Source organism: Bemisia tabaci, chromosome 6 (genome assembly GCF_918797505.1).
Source record: "Bemisia tabaci chromosome 6, PGI_BMITA_v3".
NCBI lineage: Eukaryota > Metazoa > Arthropoda > Insecta > Hemiptera > Aleyrodidae > Bemisia > Bemisia tabaci.
The window spans coordinates 27,203,024-27,219,851 of NC_092798.1; the positions used below are offsets into that span (position 1 = coordinate 27,203,024).

Consider the following 16,828-nt stretch of genomic DNA (forward strand, 5'->3'; position numbering starts at 1 on the left):
AACCAAATATCTGTAAAATTTTTACACAAAAATCTCCTTCCCTTGTGCGGGCTAACTTCTTTTCTTCAACCAAAGATTCGATTATCATTACAAGCTACGCAGAGCCGGCTTCAGAGCGAATGAAGGCTGCTCTCTGCAAAACTTAATACAGTCCACTTCCAAGTTTTTTAGTAATTCATTTTATGCATTCAATTTTTTGGTTTTTCAGCTGTTGGCTGAGCATTCAGTCCATTGGGACAATAACTGAAGTATAAGATAGTCGGGGCATTACTGCAAGTTAAAAAAGATGCTTAGTTCAAAAAAGTAGATGCTAATGCTTTACAAATCAAGTGCTGCTCATTTTTTTTTGTTTATTTCAATAGTACCACAATATGTTTAAAAATATTTAGCACATGAATACACATTTCAATTTCACATTATGAGCACAATAACAAAATTGTTTCGTATTCACATTTTTATTGATTAAATTATTGATAAAATTCTATACCTGCAGAATTTGACTGGCTTCAAATGCAGTTCCTGGTAACAAAATAACAGGGCTGGAAACATGCCCACACTCCACGCATATCATGTTTGGGTATTCATCATCACCAAAGTCAGCCATTTCTTTGGCTTTTTCCATCCAGGGGTTCCAAACCACTGAAAAAAGGTAAACGTTTTAAGATAAAAGTTTGTGGGTATCCATGGAGCTAAAGGACACTTAGACATAAATGCTACCACATAAATCAAGAAGCTGCATACCTAACATGTCATACTTTTCTCTTAGCTTATTCCACTTTCGGTTAACTTGTCAGTGTTGGTTAATTTGGTGTTCCTATGCACTCATCTGAGTTAGTTTCCTGTCAAAACAGCCTCCAATATTGGCAGAAAAAAATGTTTGGTGCCTGGGACATGCAGACTTTTGTCCAGTCGTATAGAGACATTATAGAACAGATTCTTCTGGTAAGTTTAAACTGTCGGCAAATTTTTGACGGTTTTTTTCGGGGGAAGAACCTGCGGGAGTTATTTTTCCCTCTTTTTTCAGAGAAAAAGACAAAAATAAATTACACATTTAGAACAATTTTTATCATAAGTATATGAGGATGATCGATTACAGTAAGCCAGATTTGTTGTTCATGAACATCAGGTTTTCTGACCTCAAGTTGCTAATAAACGAGAAAAACAGGCTAGCAGATAGAGAAAATTTTAGAGTACTTATGTTACACTGACTACACAAATAGTACGTTTAGGAGTGACATTATGTGCTTAATATGCTTTTGAAGCTACTTTTCATTTTGAGGGTCTACTTAGTTGCCTATGTCTCTTGGATATAATTATAATTAAAATTTAAAACTAATATTTACCTGTGTCTGGAAAATTATACTTCTGTATCCTCATTTTTCTCCCGGATACGACATTTGAGATAACATGCTCATGCGGTGTATTTTGGTATATTCTATCCGTCCATTCTCCGATCATGACAACTTCTCGGCCCTCTTGGTACATGGGATTACTAACGACAGTCTGAAAAAAAGAGAAAACATAAATGTTACTCTGTCATACTGGAAAAAAGAGGTTGACACCTAACATTGTGATGAAATAAAGATCTTTCTTTTTTCAGTGCTGACTTGACTCCTACAAAATTTCTTTGTTTTTCCCCCTAATAAAAAAAAATAAAATATAAAATATTTTTAATAATTAAAATAACATTGTAAATAACATTTTAAATAAAAGAAGAGAGTGGTTATGATGTATACTGTATAGGGACACTAAATATGGAACATTTATGAACTCACTGGGATCATTTTTTAAGAATTGAAATGATCACAAAATAAAGGGCAAGAGCATTGCCTTTCAGCATTTTTTTACAAATCAGTGGCGGGGATGGGGGGTGGAGGCTGGAAATGGTTATCTCCTGGCAAAATTAAAAGCAGCCAATGATGAAACGAAAAGCTCAATGAGGAAAGAGCTGAAAATAATGCGATTGCAGAAAAATGACCAATAATTAGCCTATGAAACCAATTAAAAAGGATACTTAATAAGAGCTTGATAAGACCCACACACCTGATTTCAGAACTGCTCAGATTGATAACAATTAATGAAAGTGAAAATAGTTGAATTTAGATTTTACAGAAAAATTACACTTCCATTTAAGATAACCAACATCTTTTTGGCTAATAAAGACTTTTAGTTTTATTATAAAAAGGAAAGATGTAGAGGGCATCCACTATAGGAGAGAGAGTAAATAAAACTAAGATATTGGATGAAACGTTAATTTACCTAATAAATTCGAAATCATTCAGTCATTGTTTACTTGTTCGATTTGTTCTCGAGAGTTCGGGGGCTAATTAGTTTTTATGATTCAAATATATGTCTCTTATCGCGTTACATTAATTTTCTCTCTCTTTTCCCCTTTCTTTTTAAAAAATGTGGATGGTCTCCTTCTAAATGGAGACTTAGCCTCATGAATCAGAATCTGTGTAAATAAAAAATGAACAAAATTAAGGAAGTACAAACCTTATCAATGAATGTTGTACCGTATAGACCGGTGATTTGACAACGCCTTACATCAGGAACTTTGAAATATGTATGAAGAAGTAGATTAAAACTAAAAGGCAAGTCTTTGCTGGGATTATACACACCAATATTGAAGTGCAATTCTTTCTCCCTCAAAATTAATCTATAAGTGAGACGGAACCTAAAGAGAACAAAGAAGATAAGTTTATTACGTAAATTCTTAGGGTGAAGATTAAAAATAAAATTAAACGAAAAACATGTTTACACTTGGAGAGACCTTCCTTTCAAATGATATTCAATTCTGATCAGTCCTTGAAAGCTTTGAGGCATAAGATAAACTGATTACTTACAAGGAGATTTAAATCAAATTAATTATTGGAATCCTGGAGCCACGTGCTCTCAGGATATCATGATGAAAACTGCCACAGAGGACATGAAATCAAATACAAAATATTTTTTCCCTTCACATCACTGAAAATTGAAACAAGTCTGTGAACTTCATTTAGGAAATCAAAATATCGAATGGGATTTGTGTAATAACATGAAATCTACCAGCTGTATCTGATCAATGTTCATACAAAAACCCAGCGAACGGAAACATAAAGGCCAGGATGAACAATAAATACATTTAGTATACTCAATAATGATATCAGTTTCCATGAAAGTTTTTCTGACTAAATGTAAGAAAATATACTTCATGAATGTTCAAAGAGTGGAGGATTCTGCACGGCAATTCATGATACAAATATTTTAACTCTGGTGTGAGCGGTGAAGTATCGTGCGAAATTGAAGGCGTTTTCGACTGGTGATAGCAGTTTGACGTGGCTCACAACAACGACTGCCGCGTAAACGGATAGTATAGACCCGCACACCTCCCGTCATTTCTTTAAAGATGAATCACGATACATTAAGATACAACACATTTGAAAGAACATTTGTAAAACTTTTTACTTTTAATTTTAGTTTGTCAAGGTAAGTGAATTTACGATGAATCTAGTATATCCTTGTTGTTTTTCAGGGTTGCCACAGAATTTGGAAAATTCAATTCCCTGACATTCCCCTATGAATTGCTGTTGTATTTTTTTCTTTTAGAAAGTCGAACCTTGCTGTAGATATCAATGGGTACCTAAAACCAGGAGGCAGAGAAAGAAATTGTCTTTAGTCGGTTAAGGAGACTTACGGGTAATTCCACATTGAATGCGTGTAGTCGGAATCTATTAAAGAAAATACAGCTTCTACATCTCCACTCTGTAGTCTTTCCGGCGCTTTCTCCAAATTCCAACGAACGATCCTGGCAAATCCATGTTGAGGCCCATAATTCCATGCTCCGAATTGTGCTGTCGAATACAATTAAAACAATAAAATGAAAATCGAATCTATGGGTAGGTATTACTAAGATAAAATCAATATTAAAAATGCGGTTTAAAGGAGGCTCAAATCGCCGCTAATGCTTAAAGTAACCGATATTTTCTCTAAAACATTTCGGTGAATTTTTTTACATGCATAAGAATCGCTTTCATAGCGCTCTCTGGTGCTCTGCGACGCCTAACTGCCACAAAACCCAGTGGTAGAACCGAGATTTGTGGTGAATTTCTCCACTTATTTAAAAATATTCAAAGGGAATTTCAAGTAAATACTTAGTTTTTCCCCCCTTTATAAAAATCAAATATGTTCAGAAATTTTGGAACTTCGCAAGGAAGATAATCACGCATTCTTTTGAGCCATCGTTTTACAGAGTCTTCTGAGTATAGTTCAAACAAGTTAAAGTATCAACCACCAACAGATTTAGATCCATAGCAATTAATTTAGGCTGGTAACAACAGATGAGATTTTGAAATGACACAATTATGCTCTTCCACGTTCGTCATCTTTACGTATTCTGACAACGTACAAAAGGTTTGCTAGGTTTTTCTCAAGATGGGATGAAAAAAATTAAAAGCTTCGACCCCCATCTAGTGCCTTGTTGAAAGCCCTTGTTTTGTGCCATTTCAAAAGGCCCGCTAAAAAGAAGCTGGGTACTACATAACCGACAGCTAGAGATGTTAAAATAAAGGAGATACTCACGAAATACGAATGGAATGCCTCCTCTGATAGCTTTTTTCCCATCAAAAACAGCTTGTTTGCTGAAACAAAAGAAAGAAAAAATTGCGATGAATACCACTTGTTCACCGCAGAATTTTGCCTAGGATACGTTATCCATGGTTCCGAAAATGGGTAGGTACAAATGAAAATTTTTGCCCTTCGCTAACTTTACCACCTCCAAAAATTTAGCCAGCAACGTAATACTTAGCTGATGATGGCTGACATTTATATCGATGCAGTGGCGTGGCGTGCTTTGCGATATATCGATTGATCTGCCATTCAAACCTATGAAAAAGGATCGATGAACAGGATGTTCGCAGCGAACACCCTGTTCATAATCCTTAATAATCGATTCTTTACCATAGATTCAAATAAGGAAGTATCGATAATCGATCATTCACGCCTCGCCACTGTATCGATGGCTAGAGTACGAAACCACGCAACTCCATTGCGGTGTTTTAAAATGTTCGCTCCTATTTTATTTTCTCGAAGAAAAGCATTTCAACATTGTCGCTTGAAATTTCTACAAAATAATCTGCTGACATTTGAAAAATCAAGGAAATTTCCAAGAAATTACGTTGAGTAGCTTGCCAAAGAAAAAATAAAGTATGACAGAAAGTCTGCCACGTCGTAAATTAAGATACGTGGTTTTGAGCTTTGGCCATCGATATACGATGTCTAAATATCAATACGAATAATCTGTAACCAAACACAAGTCGCAATAAATTGCAATTAAAGGGTAAAATTACGGTTTCTGTATCGGGAAGATTTGCATGTAGTCTTTTCACTGATTGAAGGGGCTCCTCTCATTCATTGGAGCAATTTTATTTTGCAATGCAAATTACTTATCTAACTCTCTCACAAATGCACCAACCAACTCATTTTATTGATCGCTTAAAATTGGAAAATATTGATGACATACTGTGAAAATATATCCATTCCATTGCACTGGATTGCAAAATTATTTCAATGTTTTCGTTGCACTGCGCTGTTTAGGTGTAAGGTTTAAAAAAAAATTCTCCGCGACAAAACGATAAGTTTCAAGTGAAGTTTCTTTTCTCATTTCCTCCCGACAAAAACAGTACCTTATCCTTCGGATTGCTCTGGTGACGTGCATTTTGATGCTTTGTAATAACTCGTTCCATTACAAAAATACGAATTTTGTGCTCTTGGATGAGTCAGTCAGTTGATTTAAATTCGATTAAAACGAAATTTGAACGAAAACTTCGATCGAATTTTGAACAAAACCCAAATTCGAAAAGTTAGGCGTTACTACTGTTTTTGGTAACACGGCAGCAAGAACGACAGCAGACCAAAACGCTACCGATTGGATTTCATCGAATTAGAAGTTCGGCATATTTGAGGTGAATGCACAGAATTAGCTGGATTCTTTCATAACACACCTGATGAGCGGGAAGGCCGCCGGCAGTTCCACTTTTTGCTTTTTTCCCAACTTTTACTTTTTTTGTTCTTTCGTATTATTTAATTTTAAACTATCAGGGCACGGAGTATGGCGAGGGCTAGATTCCCCCGAGCTTTTTTTCTTCGCTTTTGTTTACAACCACGGAAATTTTCTGCTCCGTTTAATTGGGTCAAAACGTGACTGCGATGCTGTCAGATTTATCGGAACTAGATAACTCCGTTTTTGGAACTGCCGCACAAATGGCACACGCAGGATTTGTCAGTTTTTGGGGCAGTTGTGCCTGACAGAATCAAGTTTGGACAGTCGAATTTCACAAATCAGTAAAAATGGTTTAACCCTTTGTTGCATGAGCTAATCGTTGATTTTGGACAGAAAATCTACATTGTACAGTATTTTTTCGACAGTAGAGTCAGTTGGAATCGATCGTTGTAGTTTCTTTTAAAGTTAGGAGATCAGACTTATAATGCTCCCAAAAAAACATTTTTTGCTTTGAGTCAATTTAATACTCCAGCATAGAAATAAAGCTGAAAACTATTTGTTGCTTTCATGCAACCCTTTACAATAAAGGGTTAAGGAGCTTATAGATTTGTGCGATGTTAATCCAAAAATCACCGGGCAAATTGAAACACGCCTCGCGGTGAAAATGCCATTTGTCACTAGACAGATGACACTTATTTTGGAGAAATCATTCTGTGGACTTACACAGGGGATGACGTCCGTGAAATTACGTCCGTAACTTTACGAACGTCAATCATTTAAAACGTAAAACGTCGAAAAGGTAAAAGTCTTAAAAAAACTGTTGATGAGCTGAAGAGATGAAACATCAATACGTCATTCCTCTCTCACAATTATTTCCCTGGTTCTGGTTAGAATGCATTGAGGAAAACCGAAAACCGAAAACCAAAAACCAAAAAATCAAAGAGTTCTGATGCGCACGCTGTATTTTTGAACGCTTCCTAAAGAAGAGGAACGAACACATCAGATGAGCATCGGCGGTGATTTTGGAAATTATGAATATTCAAAATTTGACTATGCGAAACTTGGGAGGGGGAGGGGGGGATGAACTTCAATTAAAAATGGATGTCAGTTTTGAATGATTTTCAGGTTCCTTCCATAAATCTGACAATGAGTGAAAATTGCACCCGCATAGTTAACTACTGATCATAACTGAGCGAATAATAATAATAATGCAAGTTGTCAATCAGCCGTTTATTTCATTCTTAATAGAGTAAACTTACAACTACGAGTATTACCACGATAATATACAAATACTAACGTATGGAATATGACAGCAGCTCAAAGTTACTGGTAGAGTTAACTATACGGAAACACTGCCGGCAAAAATGATTCGGAAATGGTGTTCTGAAAGAGCCCTACAGTATTTTAAAATGACATTTCACAATAAAAATTACGGCCTAGTAGAATGCCCATCAAGTTCTTTTTTTTGCGACGTTTTGCACAGCGCGACACGAGTGTGTTGAGGAAGGGCGCGGATGAACTAAGCAACGTTGCAACATTCACTCCATTTTTGCCATTTTTTAATTGCTCCTAAATTACTCCCGACTTGCTTTAAGAAAATCGATTACTTAAGTTTTCCGACTCAACCGTGGTGAATCCAGTGGCGTGGTATGCTTTGCGATATATCGATTGATCTGCCGTTCAAACCTATGGGAAAGGATCGAGAAACAGGGTGTTCACAAGAAACACCTTAATAATCGATCCTTCACCAATGGAAGGAAATATCGATAATCGATCATTCACGCCTCGCCACTGTTGGAACAAATAACTGCTGATCAACAAGGACACGACGAGCAAGGATACGAAATATATCAATAAGAGGGGTTCTTGATGAGACAGAGTTATGGGAAAGGGAGCATGCAGTTTTTTTTTTTTAAAAAAAAAGGGGGAGAGGGGGAGGGTGAGAGTTGAGGACAATATTACTGCATCGAGGGGCTAATTCTCAAGAATCACCTGATACAAAAAACAACCGATGAATTCTTCGATGGCGTTTCTCAGAACCAGATATTGCGAATTTAGAAACAAGAAAAGGAGAAAGAAGGGGGGGAAAGTTCAATTTTCTGAGATAACTTGATGAAATAGCGAGAAAACAGCTGCGGCGTTGATGAATAAGAAATTTACCTTACGAATTTTGATATTGCACTAAATGATTCAACTTGTGCTTGAAACACTAATCTTAAAATTGGACGATTGCTGTAAAAATATTGTCGTAATTAATAACGCTGCCTTTGGATGAAACTCGATTAATTAATTGAAGCAGCTAGCCAAAACGGTCTCCCCTGATGCTGATTTTACAAATGTTTCATTTCGAACACTTACAAGAGCCAGTGGCGAGGCGATTATGATTGATTATCGATTTTTCCGATTTGAAGCTGTTGTAAAGAATCGATTACTAAAGTGTTCGTGGCGAACACCCTGTTGATCGATCCTCTTCCATAATTTAAATGGCAGATCAATCGATACATCGCCAAATACTCCACGTCACTGCTCAAAACATTTTTTACGGGCACCTTAGGATCTGACTCGAAATCCTGAATAAATACTTACAGAGGTAGGAAACGAGTGATTTTAAAAGCGAATTAATAAATCATTCCGGCAAACCTTGCGTTTTTCTTTTATCAGGCTGAAAATTGTTCTCAGATTACAAAACTCCTTGACCTTTCCCTGATTTTTCAGAGTGTTTAAACATAAAATATCCTAACTTTATCAGCCACGATACTTCGAAAAAAAAAATTTTCGTGACATTCTTTTCAGCGCGAAACTGAACAAATGAAATGATTTGACAGGAAGAAAAAATTTCAAGGTACCGCATCAGAATTCCCTGACTTTTCAGGGTTGGAATGATTCTCTGACATTTCCAGCTTTCTCCTGAGTATCTCAGGACGTCATCACTCAGTACTACAATACCGTGGAATTGAGCCTTTCACCCAAAGTTCGTGTCATCCTAACTTTGTCGTATGATTTGCACGCAATTTTTTATTGCTTCAAGTAAAAATGTTTAAGAAGTTGATTTCGTAGTATTTTTATAATTTTTTTCTGAAGTGGGAAATGGTATGAAATTAGATTTAAAAGTGGGAAAATGCACCGCCTAGTGACGTCGCCTAGCGGCATTTCACACATGTATTTTAGCGGATTAGATCATTTTGTCGTATCTCCTCCAATAAGTGTTCAATTTATGAACCAAACGCGTCCTTCTGCTCAGTTCTCTCAATAGTTTTCACAAACACGTAATTCAACAAATTACACTGGAGAAAAAAACACATTGGATCTAGAGTCCAGACTCTTGAAAACATTGACAAGAAAAAATACTCTTGATTCAATCGGATTTTTGCTTGAATCAAAACGAAATCCGCTTAAATTCAGAGGCTTGGTTCTTGATTTACGCTAGATTCTGATTGAATCAAGAGTACTTTTTCTTGTCGATGTTTTTCAGAATCTGGACTCTAGATCCAATGTGTTTTTTTTTAGTGAAGTTCAGACACCTGCAAATTCTCCATTCATTTTTCCTAGCTGGAATCCTTAATAATTTAAAATTTGTGAAACAAAAAGAGGGGGAAAAATCAAAATAACCTTTCGATGAGAAAAACGCCTCATCATAACAGAATATGTCCGTTTCTGTTAGCGAGGTTTATGCACTTCGGAAATGAAGCAGATCACTTTAGGTATGTCGCAGGCAAAAAGTGAAATCAGGCATTTTGTCAAATGCCTAGGCTGATAGTCAAATTTTGACGGTCCACAAAATGTTATGAATTTATGGCGAAGAGCTCACGATTTTTCACTATTTTTGGGAAAATAACTCATCAAACCTACGAACTCTTTTGGTCTCTTCCTCTTCAATTGCCTCTCATATTTTCAAATGTTGAAATTCCAAAAACTCTGTATTTTACAACCTGCTGAAAATGTCAACATCAGTACGTCTCTTCAGGAGCTAAGAACTGTTTGAAATACTATTATGTGTGCAAATTTTTACTGAGAATTTTTTCTTTTAGGAGCGATGAATTATTTTGTCTGAAGTTAGGAAAAGAATCGGAATTTTAATCTAAGTTAGAATATTTGACTATTTGCCTAGGCATTTGACAAAGTGCCTGATTTTGCTATTTGCCTGCGACAGGTACACTTTCCTGCTTGTAAAGTTTTGTGGCAACGATTACGTCCATACAAGGACTCATCAGGAAAAATGTAGAGGGAGAATAGTGTTCTCTACGAGGAAAAAGCAGCCTTAAAATCACGACTCTGCTCGGATGATTGTCCGTATTGTTCCGGTGGCAGCGAAACAGCCTGGATGAAAGTTTGAAATCGGGCAACGCGTCCGGGTGAATTCAGTCATTGCACCGCGACCTGACAAAAAAACTGTCGCAGACGTTGCGATCCGCCTGCACCGTCACGTCGAGCCGCACCTGTCAAAAAGCAGGGGACCGTTTTCAAATTCGGAAAATTCCCCCGAGCCGAGCTGCTCAATTGGATACTTAAACGCGGGTGTGACGGATCCATGTTTTGTTTCAGCCGCGGACGACGTGTGATTAAGTTAGGCGTGTTTATTCTCTGAAATATTGAGAAAAACACGGCCAATATTTTGCAGCGAAAACTAAAAAAAAAAAAAAAAAAAAAAAAAAAAAAAAAAACTAAAAGAGAAATGGATCTATAGCACAAAATAGGCTTATAAAAATATTTGTGTTCTAGTGTTTCTTTTGGTTGATATCACCATGATGATTTGGTAAAACACGAACCAATCCAAATTTTGTGTCGATTTTGGTATGGGTTTCGGTGACTTTGGCGCAGAAAACTATGGAGGGACTAGGAACCCCCAGTCAACCGATGGCTTAGGTTATTTTGAGTCAAACTTCCCGTATTAACCAAACTTTTGTGTTGAGTTTTCTCTCTGGATGATCGTTATCGAGATAGCACAAACAACACGTTTATCACACGAGAAATTGTTAAAATTCAACTCCTTCACGTATACGATTTGCGTATGCGTAGTCCGTATGATGCTTCTTTCCAAACTCATCGCATCCGCAGTTACTCTCAATCGTTAGAAAAAAGGTTTGTAGAGAGAAAAAGACGTAAAATAACCTGATCTACGTACAAGAAAAAAAAAGAGAAAAAATATCGCGTTTCCGATGTACAATGTCAATAGTATTCAAGCGTTCTCTTTTTTTTTTCTCTCCTGATTTCTTGAAACAACGTGCTTTGAATGAATTGAAATTGTACGTAAGAAGGATGTGTGATGGTTAACCCTTTTTATTAATTTAAGTTCGGTTTTCTTACTCTCTTTCAGGGAAAATTTGATTGCCGGTGACTCATTTTAAACAAAGCCCCCCGTAAACGCAGTAAATTTGAAAGAGCGTGATACAAACTACGCAAATTAAATCGAACGCTACGAAGTGAATTTCAGACATTTTTGACTTGCTGCTGAACGTAATTTTCGTGCAATTTTACCTGTAATAAATCTACATACATCTATGCGTGTGTATTCCTAGTGTACGTAGATAACACTGAAATTGCTCGATCAATATTTCCGTTCCTGGAAAAAACCAAAGTCAACGTTACGTCAGTAATCGAAGAGTTATTTTCAAAACTTTTCCGGCTTCTGTGATGCACAATACTTTTGAGGGGGAAAAATAATTACTCGCAGAGGAAAGTCTTTGACTGGAAATTACAGGAAAATGATTCAGTTTGCAACGTAACTGGATAGACCTCGGTTTTTTGACAGGCGAGAAGATGGCATTGATGATCACGGAAAACTGGTGAGAAAGGTAGTATCAGGATTATTCCAGCGATGGGACTAAATCATGCTATTTGTTTCTGATTTACAGGGGCCGGGTCCCCAATTAGATAAAAATTACGATGAATTTACGTCAGTCACAGCAGGTGTGATGAAAAAATTTACCTCTTGTAAAAGCGTTGATTTTGAAAACTGATTTTCAACCGTGCGCGAGTCCCTTAAATGATACAAATCGAACACGACTCATTTTGCAAAAGCTGAACGCGACGGGCATGATTTTGACATTATTTATGCAAATGATCAAACGAGATCATCGAAAGACACATTTGCACTTTTCAGATACGAATCTGACGCCATATATTTTCCAGAATTAAAGAAAGTCTTATGTAGGTATATCTTCACCGTGCTAACGGAGAGCTTTTTTCAGAAACAAACCGTACTGGAGCCTGAGAAATATACGGAGATAGGAGTAATAACTTAAACGAACCCCCCCCCCCCCCTCCCCCCTAAAAAACCTATCAAAGTTGAAAATATTTTTGGAGCCGCATTTAAGAAGTGCTGTTAATCAAGTATACGATATTTCACAGTTAAAAGTCCTGGAGGGAAATCCAGGGTGCATTTTTCCCCGGGGCTGATTATTTTCCTCCAGAAAAATGAAATTGAGTGACATTAGTACGGAGCTAAATCTATTTTTTTTGTGGCGTGAAGGAGTGAGCCTCACTTCTTTTCCATATCAATCGGGTTTTTTGGAGTCGAGACAGGCTGGGAAGTGAAATGCACTCCCCAAGTGAAATGCACAAGATATCTAGCATAGCGTTTGCTCAACACGGTGCTAAGGAACCAATTCCTTATCGGGTCCAGGGTCGGCTTGGCATACGACATGCTAAAAAATTTAAAAGAAACCCGGGTTTTTGGATCGATATCAACAATTCTCATGATATATTCCCTTAATTCTTGAAATTTTCAGCTTTCGAAGCTTTACCCAGACGCTTACCAACTAATTGTGAAAGTAAATGAAGAATATTTGGTGGAATTTGGCGAGTAATTGACTGTGATCAGTAATTCCTGTAGTTAAGAGGACAGTGGATGATTCGTTTGCTAAAAGGAAGGGGTAGCGCGGGAAACTCATCATCATTAAAGTCATGGGGAGCCGGCAGGCGGCGCGGCGGCACCGGGAGGCTGCGCTGCTGGTCGCATGCGGGAAAGGGGTTGCGCGGAGCTGGTGGCTGAGCCAACCCCGACCACGCGCAAAAACACAGTAACGCTTTTCTTCAGCTCCTCAAGAAAAACCCGCCGTGGCGGGCATGCTCCTCCACCGCTGTCAAACTGCCCTCGGAAAACTCGCGAATTTCCATCGAGTATCAATTTTTTGAAAACAAATTACAAACGAGAAAAGGCGACAAAATCTCTCATTTCCTGAGAGTATAGTAATTTCTAATTTTGTCGTCTTTCAGTGATACAAGAGACAGAACCTTTAATTACTCGAGATAAGAGAGAGACCAAACACGCAATTTGGCTTGGAACGGTGCGACTTCGAGAGAAATGATGACGAGGACTGGAGATGAAAAGGAGAAGCCCTCGGCGCAGCGGTCGGCATGTAACACATATTAGCGCCTACAAGACTGCACGAATACTTCACACATTGCATTAAACACAGTGCGGTCACTGCGGTCAGCGTGAAACGCTTCGCGCCTACAAGACTGCGTGAATACTTCACGCATTGCGTCAAACACAGTGCAGTCTGCCCGGCGCGGCGGCGGAAGTTAAAATCATTAAACTACACTTGATGGTTTTTATTGATATTTCAAAACGAATGAGAAGGGGGCGGCAAAATACAGGCGGCCCATGGGCGGCAAGTAGGTAAATCCGGCCCTGCCGGCCCCCGTCTTGTTTACTTTTTTCTTCGCAAAAGACGGTTTATTTCTAAGAAAACACTCCGATCCGTAGAAAACGTACTAACACAACAACAGAGAAAAATTAAATGAATGATGGGGTATATTGTTGGATGGCACATTTTCTATGTTGTTTTGCTTGCCATCAAACAATCTAAAGAAACATATTTGACTCTTAGTCTGTACGGGTAACATCTGGTATTGGAAATGCCCATTTCATCAGCCTAGAATTAGAAGCTTCGCCTTTTATAGTTTAAATCCTGAACACCGTAAGTAGAAGGCAACGGCGGGTAAACGCTATTTAATGCCAGCATGATAAACTGGACTGTGCGTGAATTACTGAATTACGTACATGAGGTTTCTCATTATCATTAATACCACATGGAGCTTTCGCAGGAGCTTTTTAATGCTGTGATTACTAAATTTGCCCCAAGTCCCTTCGATTATTTTGATGACTTCCCGTATCCCTTGCTCACGTTGACTTGGGGTTTTAAGAGAATTGAGATGGGTTGATATTTGAAAATTGGCGCCTAATTTTAAGTTAAAGAGTAATTAAATTATTCAAAGCGATTATGGGATACAAGTACTCTACTAAGGTACGCAAAAGGATGTGGAATTAATGATAACTAGGGGGTTACGCCCCCTGACAGCTTCGCGGCCGAACGTCTCGTCTACGTCACGAATAACTTGTTTCTCTCATGATTGAATGTTACGGATTTGTCAAACTTACTTACTTCCACAAAATTTACTTATTGTTAGAAGAAAGAAAGCGGAGGTGACGCATCCGTCAACCAAATAAGAGTTTATTCTAATACAAGACTTTCCTTTGCAGGTAATAGTAGAACTGCCCAGGACGTGAAATTGAGTGCTCCTTCAATTCGAAGATTATACGATAGCAGCTACGCAGGAGTCGAAATAATTGCATCTGTCATATACTCTCTTAGTGCGAGTTTTTGCAAGGAATTTTGATGGAAGCGATTACAAGTTTCGTGTAAAGGGTTGTTTTTAGTGCAAATTCTTGCGAGCTCCCAATTTGTAAAATAAAAGAATCTTTGCGGACTATTTGATTCTAGAGAAGGAGCGAAAGTCGAGGGCATTATTTTGGCGTTTGATTCTTCACCAAAAAATTGGCAGGAGGAACATGGAAAAATTAGAAAAGTTTTCGCATGAATAGTAAGGAAGTCTGCAAAACGGATGAGGGGGCGGGATGACTTCAACTTGTCTAAGTCCCTGACCAAGACGAAAAGAAGTTCCAAGTCGTTTAGATCAACCATATTCTTATAACGAACACCTTCATTAAAAAAGAGAGCTTCCAGTAATTCCTGAAGGTCTAGATATCCGTACCCCAACGCCAACGACCTGTGTAAGAGGTCAAGCTTTCGAATGATTCCCGGAAGGTCTAGATTAATGGACGAGCATACATTGAAGAGTTCCTCCAGAATTCCAGGAATTTTCTGATGAACCGTAATCCAAGGACAATGAAGTGAATAAAAAAGTATAGTTTCTGAAAAAAACCCAGGAGGTTTTGGATTGACAGTAGACGACGACGACAACGTAGGTTGATGTAGGTGACTACGTTGCGCACAAAAAGGGAAAACTTTCAATATATTTATTAAGTTAACTTCAAAGATTTTAGTTTTCATTTTTCAAAGCTAAATTTCCTGCTACGTCCACTTAAGCTTTCCAAGGGACTCAAGAAATTAAAAAATTGAGAGAGAGAGACACACAAAAAATACCAGTGATTTTCAAGAAACTTCCTGGCATTGTAAGTTACAATCTTTCCTCATAATCTGAACCGGTTATTCGAGCTTCGCGTCTAACGCAGTTCTATCATCTGAGCCCAGGAGCTTTCTAGAAAATTAGGGGCATTTTGCGGCAAAGTTTAATCCGAGAAAATTTCTACGTGATTTTTGGGGTTCCGTTGGACACTTTTAGAGGAATTTTGCAGAGCCTCTCCCCAACCCTCGTTTCTTCCTCCCTTTTATCAGGATGGACTCCCACCCCAATTCTCTTTTTGGCGGGGCCTGCAATTTAGAAGATGTGGATTCAGCCTGTCTCCGAGTCACCCCAAACTCATTTGGACCGAGTTTGACAGAAGATGTTTAAAGCTTTGTTCCTGACAAGACTCAACGTTCAGGACAAAGTTTAACGACCGTTTTCACGTTAAAAATATTTTTTCTCGACTTTAAGCCAAGTCTCACAGTTCGAAAACGACTCATCTCGGAAAAATGACGTTTTTCAGGTGATGATAAAAACTGCGTGCATGACAGACAGAAAAGGAGGGTTTCTATGCAAAGAAGTGAACATCGTAAAAGAAAGCTGAGTTGGGTCGTTTTGGAACTGAGAGATTCAATTTCGGACGAGAGAAAATTTACGAATAATTGAGTTCAACCCCCTCCTCCCTCAATAGATCGTATTCGACACATCAAACAGGAGAGACTGTATTGATATCAATCGGTTCAACATGTACGAATAGCCTCAAAAGTCAATTTAGAAATCTGAAGAAACGGGTCTTTTGTGATAGATTTTTTATTCCTTTGAGTACCCAATCGCAATGAAAAGTGACATTGTTAGGAATTTTCTGATTTTCAGCTTTTACAGCGGAAATCAGAAAATTTTTGTTTTAGGTTATGTTCTACTGTTTTGAAACCACTATCGAATACGATCCATTATTTTCCTTTTCCAATTTGATGCGTCTCTGCTCAACTCGGTGCATGACACGAAATTTGCCGCTCCGAAACCGGCCTGGCATCAGCGTGGACGCTCACCCGTGGCAGCTCTTTCTTATACCCCGTCTGCTTCCCCCACCCGTCCCCTACCCTTCTCGCTGGGGGTAGCAGATCATGAGGCGCGGCTCTGGCTGGTGCGACGGGGATGGTTGGAGCGCGGGTGCGGGCGGCTCGGCTGGTGGTTTGTTGAACTGTTGAAGAAACCGCGGCTTCTCCCTTTGACAAATGACTCCGAAGCCCGCAAAAAGTGCAACTTCTCTCGACGCGCGACGTTTCGCCGCTTCCATCGTCCACCGTTGCCGCGCTTGATTTTCCCGTTCCGCTTTCAGCCGACTTTAGTTTCATGGAAATTCGTTCCTTTCTAAAGGCTACTTTTTCGGATTTCGCGGCTAACAGGAATACTTTACTGGTATCTTGGCGATATGGTGCGGGTACTAGGTATTTACTTTCAGGGTTTGGGCTAAGT

The 16,828-nt window shown here is 38.4% G+C and overlaps 1 protein-coding gene across 1 annotated transcript in view; it reads right to left on the reverse strand.

The window, feature by feature from the left end:
• Positions 1–16,828, reverse strand: part of LOC109033586 (uncharacterized) — a 37,266-nt gene that overhangs the window by 3,685 nt on the left and 16,753 nt on the right. The window contains exons 3-7 of the mRNA XM_019046262.2: positions 4,561–4,619; positions 3,677–3,833; positions 2,497–2,677; positions 1,344–1,503; positions 488–639 (exon numbers count right to left, since the gene is read on the reverse strand). Coding sequence (XP_018901807.1) covers positions 488–639; positions 1,344–1,503; positions 2,497–2,677; positions 3,677–3,833; positions 4,561–4,619 — 709 coding nt within the window. The remainder of the gene's footprint in view (positions 1–487; positions 640–1,343; positions 1,504–2,496; positions 2,678–3,676; positions 3,834–4,560; positions 4,620–16,828) is intronic.